The 14,233-nt window shown below is 38.3% G+C and overlaps 1 protein-coding gene across 4 annotated transcripts in view; it reads right to left on the bottom strand.

Moving 5' to 3' along the window:
- LOC149250230 (transcriptional corepressor LEUNIG_HOMOLOG-like) overlaps positions 1–14,233 on the bottom strand; it is a 70,331-nt gene that overhangs the window by 19,290 nt on the left and 36,808 nt on the right. For all 4 annotated transcript variants that reach the window (XM_089458975.1, XM_089458974.1, XM_089458976.1 and 1 more), the window contains exons 16-17: positions 5,815–5,973; positions 5,592–5,708 (exon numbers count right to left, since the gene is read on the bottom strand). In XM_089458975.1, coding sequence (XP_089315101.1) covers positions 5,592–5,708; positions 5,815–5,973 — 276 coding nt within the window. The remainder of the gene's footprint in view (positions 1–5,591; positions 5,709–5,814; positions 5,974–14,233) is intronic.

Below are 14,233 nucleotides of genomic sequence, written 5' to 3'. Positions count from 1 at the left end.
TTCCTAAATTCTCTGGAGAATCTCAGAGACAGATATGCAGGAATACCATGGATCTTGGGGGGTGATTTCAACATGATAAAATCACTTACGGAGAAAAAAGGGGGAACCAGAGTCCTAGGTAAAGACTCTTCAGCTTTTCAAACTTTTATAGATAAGATGAAGCTTGTGGACATGGTAATGAATAATGGTATCTTTACTTGGAACAATAAAAGGGGAGGAGAGTCTCAGGTGGCCTCAAAATTAGACAGATTCTTAATCTTAGAGGCCCTTATGCTCAATGGCAATGAAATGGTAGCAAGAATTCTCCCCTTTGGAGGCTCAGATCATTGGCCGGTCCAAATGGAGATTCAGGGTATTGGTACCCCAAGGAACAGACCTTTTCGATTTGAGAATATCTGGCTTTCCCACCCAGATTTTATCAGCAACATTACCAAATGGTGGTAAGAATATTTGAACATTCAGGGTACCAGAATGTTCCTTCTGCAGAAAAGACTAAAACACGTCAAGCTCCGACTCAAAGATTGGAACAAGAATGAATATGGCAATATTTTTGAGGAGAAAAAATCTGTTGAAGGTAAAATGCAGGAACTCAACCAAGCTCTTATCAAGGATGGCTTTGATCAAGTCAGAAGTGATCAAGTTACCAAATATCATCAAGACTGGGAGAATTTATGCAAACAAGAGGAAATATTTTGGAGACAAAAATCTAGAGTTCAATGGCTAAAAGAAGGAGAACGTAACACTAGATTTTTCCACAAATCCACTATGGCGAATAGAGCTCATAACAGGATTTCTTTGATCAAGGACGGAGAAGGAAATCTTCTCAATTCTCATGAAGAAATAGAGTCAGTCCTTATTCAGCACTTTCGAAGCATAGCAAAGGAAACCTGTTATGATAGAGAACACTCCATCAAGGACTTCACCAGACATATACCTAGACTGGTGTCTAGAGAGGACAATTTCAACCTTAACAGGCCAGTGACTGAAGAGGAGGTTAGTGAGGTTCTCAAAGAAATGCAGAATGGTAAGGCGCCAGGCCCGGATGGTTTCAATGTAGATTTCTTTAAAGCTTGTTGGAATATTGTCAAACAAGATATTCTAAATGTAGTTGAAGATTCCAGGATGAATAGAACTATTTTGAAGGCGTTGAACACCTCTTTCATCGCCCTAATCCCTAAACAGGAGTGTGCTCAAACCCCTGATAGGTTCAGACCAATAGCTTTGTGCAATGTGGTTTACAAGATAATATCAAAAGTTGTAGCCAATAGACTCAAACCTCTTCTCCCTACCCTAGTTTCAGTGGAACAATCTGGATATGTGGAAGGAAGGCAAATTCTCAACAACATCATCCAAGCACACGAGGTGGTGCACTCTCTAACTAGCAAGAAAAAGGCTGGCATGATCATGCAATTGGACATAGCCAAAGCGTATGACAAGCTGAATTGGACCTCTATCAGGAAAGTTCTAATTGCTTTTGGGTTTGATCACAACTGGGTGAGATGGATCCTGGCTCTGGTTACTTCTTCCAGCTTTTCTATTCTGGTCAATGGTTCTCCCTCGGAGACTTTTATTCCTTCTAGAGGCCTTAGGCAGGGTGACCCACTCTCTCCCTTTCTCTTCATCCTCATGATGGAAGGACTGGGTCGATCTATCAAGCATGCAAAGGAAGCTGGCAAGATCAAAGGTCTCCAACTCTCTGACAATGGACAAGCCTTGACTCATCAACAATTTGTTGATGATACCATGCTACAAGGAATCCCCACAATCAAAGAAGCTCTTGCATATAAAAAAATCCTAAGTGACTTTGCCATGGCTTCAAGTATGGAAGTTAACCTCTCCAAGTCTAAGATTTTTTTCTTCAATACTAATATTGCTATTCAGAGGAACATCTCTAGAATTCTGGGCTTTCAAAGAGAATCTCTCCCCTCAAAATATTTGGGAGTTCCTCTAACTGCTAAGCAATTACACAAGAACATCTGGGAACCAGTGATTAATAAACTGCAAGATAAAACCAGGAAATGGACTATGAGATCCTTAAACTTGGCCGGAAGGCTGGTGCTTACAAAGGCTGTCCTTCAATCAATTCCAGTCTTTATGCTCTCAGCTCTCCCAGCACCTAAAGAAGTCTTGCATAAACTCATAAACATACAAAGAGACTTTCTTTGGGGCAAGGGGGAAGAAAGGAAGAAATGGGCCTTGGTAGCCTGGGAAAAAAATCTGCAAACCTAAAAACCATGGGGGTCTCGGATTGGATGATCCTGAGATTCTAAGCAAGGTTTTAGGGGCAAAATTATGGTGGCGCTAGGTAAAAGAACCAGAGGCTCAGTGGGCTATCATGTGGAAAGAAAAATATGCTAGCACATGGATGGAAATATAAAGGGATCACACATTTGGAATAAGGCCTAGGATAACAGGGGCTTAGTGCAAGAAAACAACTTCTGGGAAATCAGAGAGGGAGACTTAGCTTTATTCTGGGAGGACAGATGGCAGCAAGAACCTATTCTGTTAAAAGAGGACTTGGAGGACCTCAAGTTAGAGGCAGATACTAAAGGGCTATCCAAGGTAAAAGATTTTTGGGATCAAAACAACAATTTAGGAAAATGGAGAACCTGGAAGAACTTTGATTTTAGAGATGACAACCCCCTAAAGGCTAAAGCTGAGACTCTAATGAAAGTATTAGAAAAAAGGAAAATTTTAGTGTCAGGGGGGGAATGACCAGCTGAGATGGGGCAACAACAACGAAGGCACCTTTAACCTTGAGGAAGCAAAACTCATTCTATATGATTTAGATTCCCAGACTCCGGATAGGATTTGGCAAAACCTATGGAGGCATCAGGGTTAGATGAAAATCAAGCTCTTCATGTGGCTAATTCTGCATAGGAAAATTTTGACCTGGGATAACATTCGGAAGAGGGGTGTCCTGGGGCCTTCCAGATGCCAGCTCTGTGAAGCTCAAGACGAAACAATGGAGCACCTTCTCAACAATTGCATTTTCACCAAGTTGTGGGAATATTTTACCTCCATCTTCCAACATTCTGATAGGGACAAAGGGAGCATTATCAACACCCTAAACAACTGGAGAAGAAATTTTTCAGATAATGAAGTTCTTGACTCAGCTTGGGCCCTTACGCCAAGCTTCATCATTTGGAATGTCTGGAAAGAAAGGAACAATAGAATTTTCAAGAATGTAAAGAAGCCTTCCCATTGCCTATATGATCAAATCTTAAAACAACTTCAGGAAACGGTTGGCAATATAGTTCGAAATCTCCCTAAGAATCCACCTTTGGTAGCAGAATTGAGAATTCTCAATCAGCTTGGATTGCAGGGACTTATTCCTCAGGGTCTGGACAGGAAGGTTTTAGTTTTGGATCCTGAGCTAGAATTTTGGCATCCTCCCCCTGAGGGTTTTCTGAAATTCAACATTGATGGTGCTTCAAAAGGCAATCCGGGCATGGCCGAGCGTGGAGGGGTGTTAAGGGATGAAAATAGAAGTATTTTTTTCATCTTCTATTGCCATTTAGGAAAAGCCACCAACAATATTGCAGAATTAATGGCAATGGAGCAATGTCTAGATTTTCTGGTTCAGGATAACCGTCAAAATGTGATTATTGAAGCGGATTCTGAGTTAATCATTAACTCAGTCAAGAAAATCAGCTGGGGTACGAAGCCGGAAAAAGCCTCAAGAAATTGGAGGTTGATCCAAGTCTTTCAACGGATTCACAGTCACCTCCAGAGCTTGGGAACAGTTAGTTTTAAACATGTGCGACGCTCGGCCAATAAACTAGCAGATATTCTGGCCAATCAAGGAGTGATCTGCACAGAAAATAGAATTGCGATGAGCTGGCAAGAGCTCCCTCAAAATAGATTAAAAGCGAAATGTCACGACCAAGCAGATGAAGATAAGATGGTGTTTCAGAACAGAGCCATGGAGGCGGAGTTCAGATGACCCAGTAGCTTGATGTTTAGCGGTCTGCACACAGTAGGGTCGACAGCGGGTTGCAAGCAAAGGTCAAACTTTGCTACTCGGGTTTCGACTTTCATAGTAGTTCCTAGAAGTAACAGTGCGGGCGATTTGGTTTTTGGGCTGAAAGTCAGGATAGCGGGTGCTTATGCACACATTGGTTCAGGTAGAGCAGATGCTGCGAAAGGACGGAATTCAGGAACTCTCGGCAGCCGCAAAACCAGGAATTTTTGTCCCTTGTTCACATAACCGCACCTAGAGCGGTTTTTCGGTGATCGCACGCCTCACAAGCGGAAAGTGGTTTTTCTAATTTGGGAGCGATTCCACTCAGCGAGCTCCACGTGGCAAGGGGGTCGGATGGAATACCGCCCTCATCGCACGCTATTGTTCGGTGGGGTAGACCGGTGTGATATGAACCACAACCGTCGAATCTTGCTAGGCAGATCCACGGATGGGATTGATCGAGCATGTTGGTGGGTCCCCACAGGTAAATGTCATGCTTCTAAGCATAGCGAAATTAGCCATAGCCATAGGATCGGACGAGAAGGTTCGACGGTTGAGATCAAAGCGGCACGTCAGGAACATGGCGGGAAGCATATTGTTCTTGGCGGGAAGCGGATTATTACGAATTCTATTGATTCATGGGTCAGTGAGTCATGCGGATCTGAAATCCTTATAGTTTGACACTTTTGTTCCGCTTCGGGTCCGATTCTAGAATCTAGCTAGCCGGTTCCCAAAGTTTTTGCTTAAGAGAGAAGGGAGGTTTGGGGGTAGGGGTCGGGGCGTCTGCCTTTGGACCGTTTACAGTTAATGTTGGGTTCTCACCCTATTCCACAGTTTTTCGAAGAATTGATGTATTTTATGTAAATTTTTTAATGATTAATGAAATAGAAGGTCCGACTCTTGCATTAGAAACAAAAAAAAAACACACATATATATATATATATAAGTGAATAACACATTATATTTGCAAGAAAAAAGGGAATAAGGCTCATAGATGACAATTTAGAAGGAAAAACAATTCTATATTAACATAGATGATTACATGATGGTCGAGTTTCGGCCAAGTTTCGGAGTTTCGGGTACGGGTATGGCTTGAAACACCGGGTTCCTAGAAGTTTCGTGCAACATAGCACACAAAACTTCAGTCCTATACACACATTGAGCGCTTGACTCGAAGACAATTTTAGAATTATTATATCTTCCTAAATATTTATCCCTAGAAAAGTCTTTCATATGAAAATCATGAAGCCAACAAACCTTACGACATAGTATAGCTAATAATTTATACTTCCATATTTAAAATTTGTCATCTTTTTATAGCTAGGAATAAAATTATAATAAATTACATGCGAAATAGCATGATATAAAGTTTCAAAGCAACATTGATCAAATCATAAATAATATCATGGATATTATTCACCATGGTTCACACCAGTATGCACGTGTTGCTTATCAACATATTACAGTTCTTTCCATCTTTACTTGGTAGAATTGCACAACCATGCAGTAGAAACAAATTGATTCAAAACTCCGATGAATAAAAAGTTTAGATGGTGGAATTGCACAACTAAAAATATAGTTTGAAAACCCCAATGGATAAAAAGTTTGCTTCATAATGTTCCCATACCTGTAAAGAATGTATGCAAGTATCAGTCTCCACATCAAAAATGGATACTATATTCTCTGCTGCAGCAGCAAGCAATCGTCCCCCGCAAGGTTGGAATCTCACTTGTGCCATGCCACCCTGCACCAATAAAAAATTATATGGGAAAACTTGCTGAAGCACAAGGGTAACTGAGCCAACTCAAATTCAATGGCTTTTAGTAATTAGAAAAACAGATTCGCCTGACCTTGGAAACTCTTGTGCATGCACCTTGGCCAACACTCCAATAACGAATTTCACTGTTACTGTCACAAGAGCAGAGAAGATCCCCCCCATTATTTGAGTGGAAATCTAGTGACATGACTGAGGTCAAATGTCCAGTTAATGTGCGGAATGGGTAGCTAGGCTGCATAAATAATTAAAAATTAAAATACACATCACTTATTTGTCATGAGAACTTTAAAGTGAAAACATGCTTAATTTGAATTTCTAGAGAATCATACAAGACATACAATACTTGTGAAGAAATTTATTATGGTTCATAGTTGTTAAACAAGAAATAGGTGTGTGAAGCTTATTTGTTAGGCAACCTGCACAAAGAAATTTACTGAAGAAGGATAGACAGAAAAGAAGAAAAAAAAAATTAGAGTTGGTACACAGTGACCTTTGTGGTCCTAAGAGAACCTAACAGTGACATTCGAAGTATTTCATGACATTAATTAATATTTTCTCAAGGAAAGTTTTGCTGTACATTCTCGAGTACAAGTCAGAGGCACTTCAAATTTTCAAATAATTCAAGGCCATGGTTGATAAGTGGAGTGAGATCTCGAAGTGCATACAACAATTTCTCTACTGAATAATTGTCCAGAAAAAGCTATCAAAATATCAACTTGAAGAAGCATGGAGTGATAAGAAACAAGGTGACCACTAAGCCTTCTCAACATGTTTGGTCGTAATGCAGCATACCTATTTTCCTACTCTGAAAGACAAAATGCAGAAGATGAGGATAAAAATAAGTGTACTCTTATAGGCTATAGTGAAGAGTCTAGACTCTAAGGCAAACAGACTCAATTTGGAAAAGAAGGATATCGTTTTCAATAAAGAAGTCATATTTGATGAAAATCATAACCAGGGAGATCCAAATCAGTTTGAACATTCTAGTATCATGGGAGAAAATTCCAAACTGATGTTCGTAGACATTGGAGACTCGAAGCTGCAAGAACTACTTGAAATAAATGAATGAATCCCGAAGTTGAAAAAATAAATAACAGTCAGCTTCACGACAGGTAAATATCGCTCTCTGAGTCTGGTCATAAACTGCGGTATTATAACTTATGTGCATTGGAAATATAAGTTATGATACTAAATTCCATGAACAGATTCATAGGATAAACATATAACATATGATAATGCAACATTTGACACTCAATATTTGTCTACAAAACAGCAAACTGAAAGATGGTTCCATGATCAAATTCACAAATAGTACCAAGTTCAACAATTATCAATAAGAAACCAACTACATAGCTCAGTCTTGTAACATAATTAGAAAATCAAGATAGACAATGTCTCCATTTCCAATCTCGAGTCTCATGCATGACTACCAGGATTCCTAGAATAGGCACCCAGAACAAAATGAGACGCTGACTGCTAAAGCTGGCAGGACACTCTTTTCCTCCAACTCTCCTATGCATTTATTTCATAGTCATTTCATAATGAAAATGCCCACAGAACCTGTGATCAACTCCATACTTAAGACGGCCATCTATATCTGAGAAGCAGATTTAATACTTCAAAATATTTTCTATATGAATTTTGAAGCTATAGTCTTAGCTTATAACTAGAATTGTGTTAAGAGATAAAGAATGACTAAGAATTATGTTAAGAGATAAAGAATGAATGAGATCTTTATATCAGTTTATGGTTGAAAGGTTTGGGTTAAGTTGAAACCCTTCTGTTATAAGGCTCTAATCTGGTAAACAGAGCTGTGCAATAAGTGGGGTAACCCAAAAACCAGAGCTCAATATTACACTAAACTCTGCAAGTCATTAAAATCTAAACATGATAGATGAGTTATGTGAAGGCTGAGAATTTTAGTTTATTATGTATTTACGCGTGTGCATTAGGGTTTAACATTCCAACTTTGTTCCCAGTCGCTGCATTTAACATTCCAACTTTCTTCCCAATCGCTGCATTTCCCCCCTACCTTTTCCCTCAAATCAGTATTTGACTAGTTCAAACACCCATGCAATGGTCACGGGAGTCTCCAAGTCAGATCGTACGTTTGACCTTAAATTCAACAAATATGGTGAGTATGGTGAGTTTCCCACCAGTCTGGTGAGTAGCAAGTTTCAAGGGTGAGTCCTAGGTAAGTCACCGAGTACTTTGCCCCATTGAAGACAGCAAGATTAATAAGTCTTAGCCAAGTCAAATTACACTGCTCCACACAATGAACACATGAACAATCCAAAACACAAGATATGGCAAATATCCCTGATACCCAAATAATCAATGAACCACACCCTGATAGTTCACATGATACACTACAATAGGTGTGGGCTTTAGATTAGTTACCCACCTACTAACCACCAATGTGTTCTATCCCCAACCATTAAGGGTAAGTCATAAATGACATGACTAACCACCAAGGGGCCAAACACACACTTCAGAAAGATGTGGTAAACAATATGGCCAAATAAACAGTAGAAGGATTCAGCCCTTGATGTTTCTCTGGGTTGGGAATATAATAATGACCAATGCTTACAACAATGGTCTAACCATGGCAAGGTGCACAAAGCTCTCCATGGAGAGTCTATTTGCAGAATTGTAGCCTCCAAAAAGCCTTCATACGAACCCCTTTGGCATTGGTGAAGAAAATGGAGAATTCTTCGAAACCATAGCCTGCAAAAACACCTTCACACATACCTCTACCTATGATGCAAAACCAAGAAAACTCAAATCCAAGTCTAAAAGAGCATATGCATTAATGATCTTAGTAGGATATCTATGTCCCTCGATGCTGTCAAAGAACCCTCTCCAAAAAATAACACAAAATATGGCAAAGAGGCTCATGAGTCATGATCACACTCATGAAATTCAGTAAGCAAACCAAGAACTTGACCATGGTCTAATAAGAGTCAATAGGCTCAACATGTGATCCAAAATTCCAACTACCACAAGTAACAAGATGGTCTTCCCATCATCAAGTGCACACATACCAAAGAGAAAGAACAAAGAAAGGTTTTTTCAAAGTTGAGAAAAGGAGACTACTGTGACAACCAATAAATCAAGAAGAAAAATGAGTGCTCTATGCATGTACATTCAATGGCACAAATTGATATGGAGTCATCAAGAAAGTGCTCAAACACCACTTCTAAAGACTTTGGCATTGCGGGTGCTATCACAGGTGGTAAACACTTCTTCTGCAAAGAGCTGTTGGAGCTCTTATTCTTTCATCCACAGTGTTAAAAGGAATAGGTTGAGTTTAGACTAGGCAGAGAGCTTGGTTTATGTTCATTACAACTTGCGATTGTTGTCCCATTATTGTGATCATGCAAAGATTAATAAAGACCTTAAGGTTTGGGACAAGAATCCAGAGGAGCCCAATTTGGAGTGTTGCGATTAGAGAAATTAGAGGATGCTCTTATCTAGGTATGTCCGTTGTGGTATGAATTTTGCTTATAAAGCATTTCTCTAATCCCTATTTTTAATTCTTTTTGTTAACTAGTGGCTTTTTTTGGTATGAATTTTTTGAGCGATTCTAGTATGATGATGATCGAGTTGAGATGCCACCCCCATCTGGTCCCTTGGTTCCCAGGTTCCATGGTTCAACACCAACAATAGGGGGTTCGTCTTCATCATTTTCAGTGCCACAACTTCCACAAGCACCATCTTCTTCATTGCCATCATGTGGAAGCCCACTACCACGTTCTCTTCGTGGTGGAAGGAGGAGAGATTAGTAGACATATTCACAATTTACTACTTTTGTCATAGATTAATCATTAGACTTGTAGGCTTGTTATGAATTTGAACCTTTTTGTCTTAGCGGTGACCAAGTGACCTATTTTGTAAACATTGTTATTTGAATTTTGGACATGACAAATGTTGACAATTTCTCACTTGCTAGATAAATCATAATATGCTCTATGTTTTATAATATACTTAAATGTTTTATGTTTTATAATATGCTTAAAAATTTGATGTATGTTTGTAATTTCTAGAATATAGATGGTTGATGCTCAAATAATTAATCATTGATGTACAATGGAATCATGAATGCCATATCTATCTTGATTTATGTAAAAATATGCATGTTTTCATGTCTTCTACAACTAATTTGGTATTTGGGATGTTTGTTTTGAATATAAATGCAAAAAAAATATTAAAAAATATAAATATATAGTAGATGCTTATGAGACGCTTTGCTTCCTATATTTTTGGAAAATGACGCTTTCGCGTCCTCACTTCCAAAAAACGTCCCCGTTCATCCCTGCTTCGTGCAACATTGGTTGAAACTCCTTGCCAATGGCTGAAAATCAAATCTCTGGTTTTCTTCTTCAGTCATGTAACTCGTGAAATGAATGTTCTCTTTTTGTGTCTTTGTCCTTTGCCCTCTGTCTTTTAAAACTTTGACATGAGCCAAAAACCTAACCTTCAATAATTAATATTTAATTGTGAGATCAATGGCTCTCTCTTAATTAAATCATCAAGTGACCCACTTTAGTAACTTTGGTGAAATTCTAGAAAAGGCATAGGATACATTTAGTGACAATTTCCATAAGTATACACCCTCATGGAAATACTTGTCTAAGCTACAAAAACTAACAACTCGGATCAATTTCTCCTACATTTTAGCATATTTCCCCCCTGATAACTAATGTGATACATTTTGGTGGTTATTAATTGTTGAATTATTGAATAGATGTTTCCTATATGACAGTTTGATTGTAATATGACGGGCACTTCAATTTCCATGCTTGTTTGAAGTCTCTAATGTATCCTTTTTGTCTCCGTAGTTATTTGTTATGTAATAGTTATCTATTGTGACACACTAGTTCCTTCATACAACATTTCATGATTCCATCTACTCATATATTGATGCGCACTGGTCCCATATCATCCCATTTCCTTGATCCCTATTCTTCCTTCGCATTCATTCCCATATCATTTTCCTCATTTCCATTTTTTCCATGTGCCACAACCTATGTTTTAAGGCTTACTCTTCATTCATCACCTAGAGCCTCCACTCCATAGCCTAAGCAATCCTACTTAGGAATACACCTCTTGTGTTGGAGAAGAGTCACATGAAGAGTGAGGACGAGCTACTAAGTTGACAATGGGTAGCCTTGCTAGGTTACACAAAGCTAACACCTTGCTGCTTGGGACTTCACACTTTTCTAGGTGCTAGATTTTGTTGTAACATGGCCAAACATAAACATGCTTACAACACAACAAAGGGGATAGCATAATCTCCCTCTATGTTGCTACTCCAAATCACCTATGAGAGTCAATAGAAATGGGAGGGAAAAATGAATCAAGACACCAACCAAAAGAACTTCCTTAAGACAATGACATCCATCTCTTTTATAGCTTAAAAGAGGGGTACATGAATAGAATAAAATAAAATATTTCCCCAAAAGAAGTCTTCTAAACATAAATTCATTAAAATATGATATCATCAAACATAGAAGTGTGGAAGGGATAGAAATTAGAAGCTAAATAAAGCCCAAACGTCCTCTTTTTAGGGAGTGAACAACAAGAAAAGTCAAATGTGGAGCACTCCGCTTGGAATGTGTGCAAATGCCCAAAGGGCTCTCTCTAAGCCAAGCAAACTTTTTCAAAGTGTGGAATCTACCTCAAATGTTATGTCGTTATGATGATCAAACCTCAAAAGGCCTCCTAGAGCATAGCACTTTCCTCAAAAGGTGAGATATGTATAAAAAGCCTCGATCCTAATGCTTTCCTCCAAAGATGGAAAAATAACATCAACCAACCCATCATGTCATGTAAACTCCTCAAAAAATGGAAAGTATCCATAGGTAGTTAAAAGGAGTGGACCATAACTATTCTAGAAGGGGCGTATAAGTGGCAAGTGAGGGCCATATATTAGGTACACTATAATATATTCTATCAATTATTTGATACAATTCAATTGTTGCATGCACACATACACACAAATATATTTTAGGGACTTAAATGATCTATTGGCAGTTAAGTCTTGTATAATTACAAATACTGTATGATAATTTCAGATCATTTCATAAGTTTTTCAACAAGAGATAGTAGTGTCAAAATGTTTTGTTCTCTAAAAATTTTAGTCATATTTTCATCCCCACTTATGAGAAGAATTTGATAGAAAAACAAGAAAACTAAAATATGAGACGTCAAAGTGGTCGACTTATCACATTTTGCTAGAATTTCTAGTGCCCATCTTGTAAATAGTTTAGTGTGGTACATTATTACACATTCTTTAAACAATTGGTGTTAGTTATTTTCATCTCTTTAATTACTTATAGATTTTAATTTTGCTATTCATGTTTAAGAACTGAACAAGTTGTATGTACCATTATCACAAATTGCATGATAAAATCAAGAAAATATCATCATATGGCAATTTTTCCAAGATAACAATATTATTAACTAAAAGAAACAGTGATTTTTTCCCAGCCGAAAAATTTATGATAATATTGTCAACATAGCGATGTTATTGTAAAAAAAAATGAAAAAATTGTCCGCCCATGCCCAAGACTGGATTTAAGTGAAATTTTGGTTTTTTTGCTCATTTTGCAACAAAGAGCTTGTGTTTGAGAGCAAAGGAGGAGGAGAACATTGTTTCTTGAGTGACGGAGGAGGAGAACACAATTTCTTGTGGCCAATCCCATGAGCTTTTGGAGTGGGTATCAATTTCCCTCAATAGTGAGCACACTTGCAAGTATGGGCATAAATTTCCGCCCTCTTTTTGTTTTTCTTTAGATTTTTCTTGGGTTTTCAGTCGCCCATTTTTTCCATGATTTTTCTAGGGAATGAGTGGTTTTTTTTCTGCCATTATCAATTCATTGAGTGGACAAGGTTTCCCAACTAGTGGCCAACTTCCCATAACTACTAGTACATTTGCCATTTGGTATTTTGCAGCATGCATGTGTAAGTGCTCAGCTTGACTAAGTCCATTAGGTCTAAGTGTAAGTATAAGTCGTATTTGGAAGGAATGGGCTGTCCCCCTATTATTGCAATTTTTTTTGTAGTTAAATTTGTCTTTTTATGCAATTTTTTATTTATTTTGAATCTTGATAGTAAAAATGTTGATTTTTGTTTTTTTTTAAATTGTGCCCTAGAATCATTACATTGAAAAACACCAAGAGCTTTGGACCCTATGTGGGACTATATTGAACAAAGGGGGTTCAATAGACAAAATTTGAATTGCAAGTAGTGTCAGAAGCATATGGCAGGGGGCTAATCTCCCAATTGAAATACCACTTTGCCCAAATGCAACTCCAAAAATCATTCATATTGCCACCAAATCATTGCAAGATAAAGAATTTTCCAAAGGTAACAGGGCAATTGTGAAAAGACAAATTGCATGGGGGGCAGTGGGGGGAAGTGAAAGTGGTTCTTTAGCATCACCTTCCACAATGGCCGCCACACATCTACCTCATCAATTTTTGTTCCTAAAACAACCCCTGATGCACAAGCTTTTATTAGGTCAACACTTAAAATAAAGGAGAAGGAAGAAGCTAACAAACTAGTGGGTAGGTGTTTTCTTTGGAGTGGCGTTCCTTTCAGCATTTCCAAGAACAATCCATTCTACTAGCCTATGGTTAATATATTTCTATTGTTCGTTTGGGGGACAAAACCCCTTCCTATGAAAAGTTGAGAGGGCATGTTTTTCAAAACGAAAAGGTTGATTGCAATGCTAGATTGGAGGGGTTTAGGGCATCATGGGAACACAATGGATGCACTATGATGTTAGATGGTTGGACCAATAAAAAAGGTAGAACCCTAATTAGCTTCTTGGTTAATTGCCCCAAGGGGACAATGTTTGTGAAATTTGTTGGTGCATCTGCATATATTAAAGATGCACAATTATTATGTGAGTTGTCGGACCTATTCATTCAAGAGTTAGGTCCACGAAATGTTTTCCAACTCAATAAACAATGTTGCAAATTATGTTGTTGTTGGAAAGTTGCTTATGGAGAGGTATCCTAACTTGTTTTGGACAAATTGTGTCGCACGCTGTATTGATTTGATGTTAGAGGAGATAGGGAAAATTCCTTATGTTAGGGATATTGTTGAATCATCCAAGAGCATAAAAAAATTATATGTAATCATGCATTTGTGCTTAGCTTGATGAGAAGATTCACCAAGAACGAGGAGTTGGTGCGTCCTACCATTACATGGTTTTCCACTAGCTTGATATCTCTTCAATCTTTCTTGAATTCTATGTGGGATGTGAAGAGAATGCTTCTTTCATAGAGTGGCATGCTTCATCTTTTAACCACAAACTAGAGGGAGAGGCCATATGCAGGCTAATTTCATATAAGGAGAGTCTTTGGACAGACTACCTATATGAGGCCATGGATAGGGCCAAAGAAGCCATTTGTACCTATGAGGATAAGCATGATGAGGGGTTTGGGAAGCAATAGTTGATGTGGAGAGTGATTGATGAGAGA

The sequence above is a fragment of the Pinus tabuliformis genome, chromosome 7 (genome assembly GCF_031772625.1).
Source record: "Pinus tabuliformis cultivar Carrire ecotype Pingquan chromosome 7, CPIR1, whole genome shotgun sequence".
Lineage (NCBI taxonomy): Eukaryota > Viridiplantae > Streptophyta > Pinopsida > Pinales > Pinaceae > Pinus > Pinus tabuliformis.
Note: the sequence above shows the minus strand (reverse complement) of the source record. Positions and strands in the feature narration are given on the sequence as shown.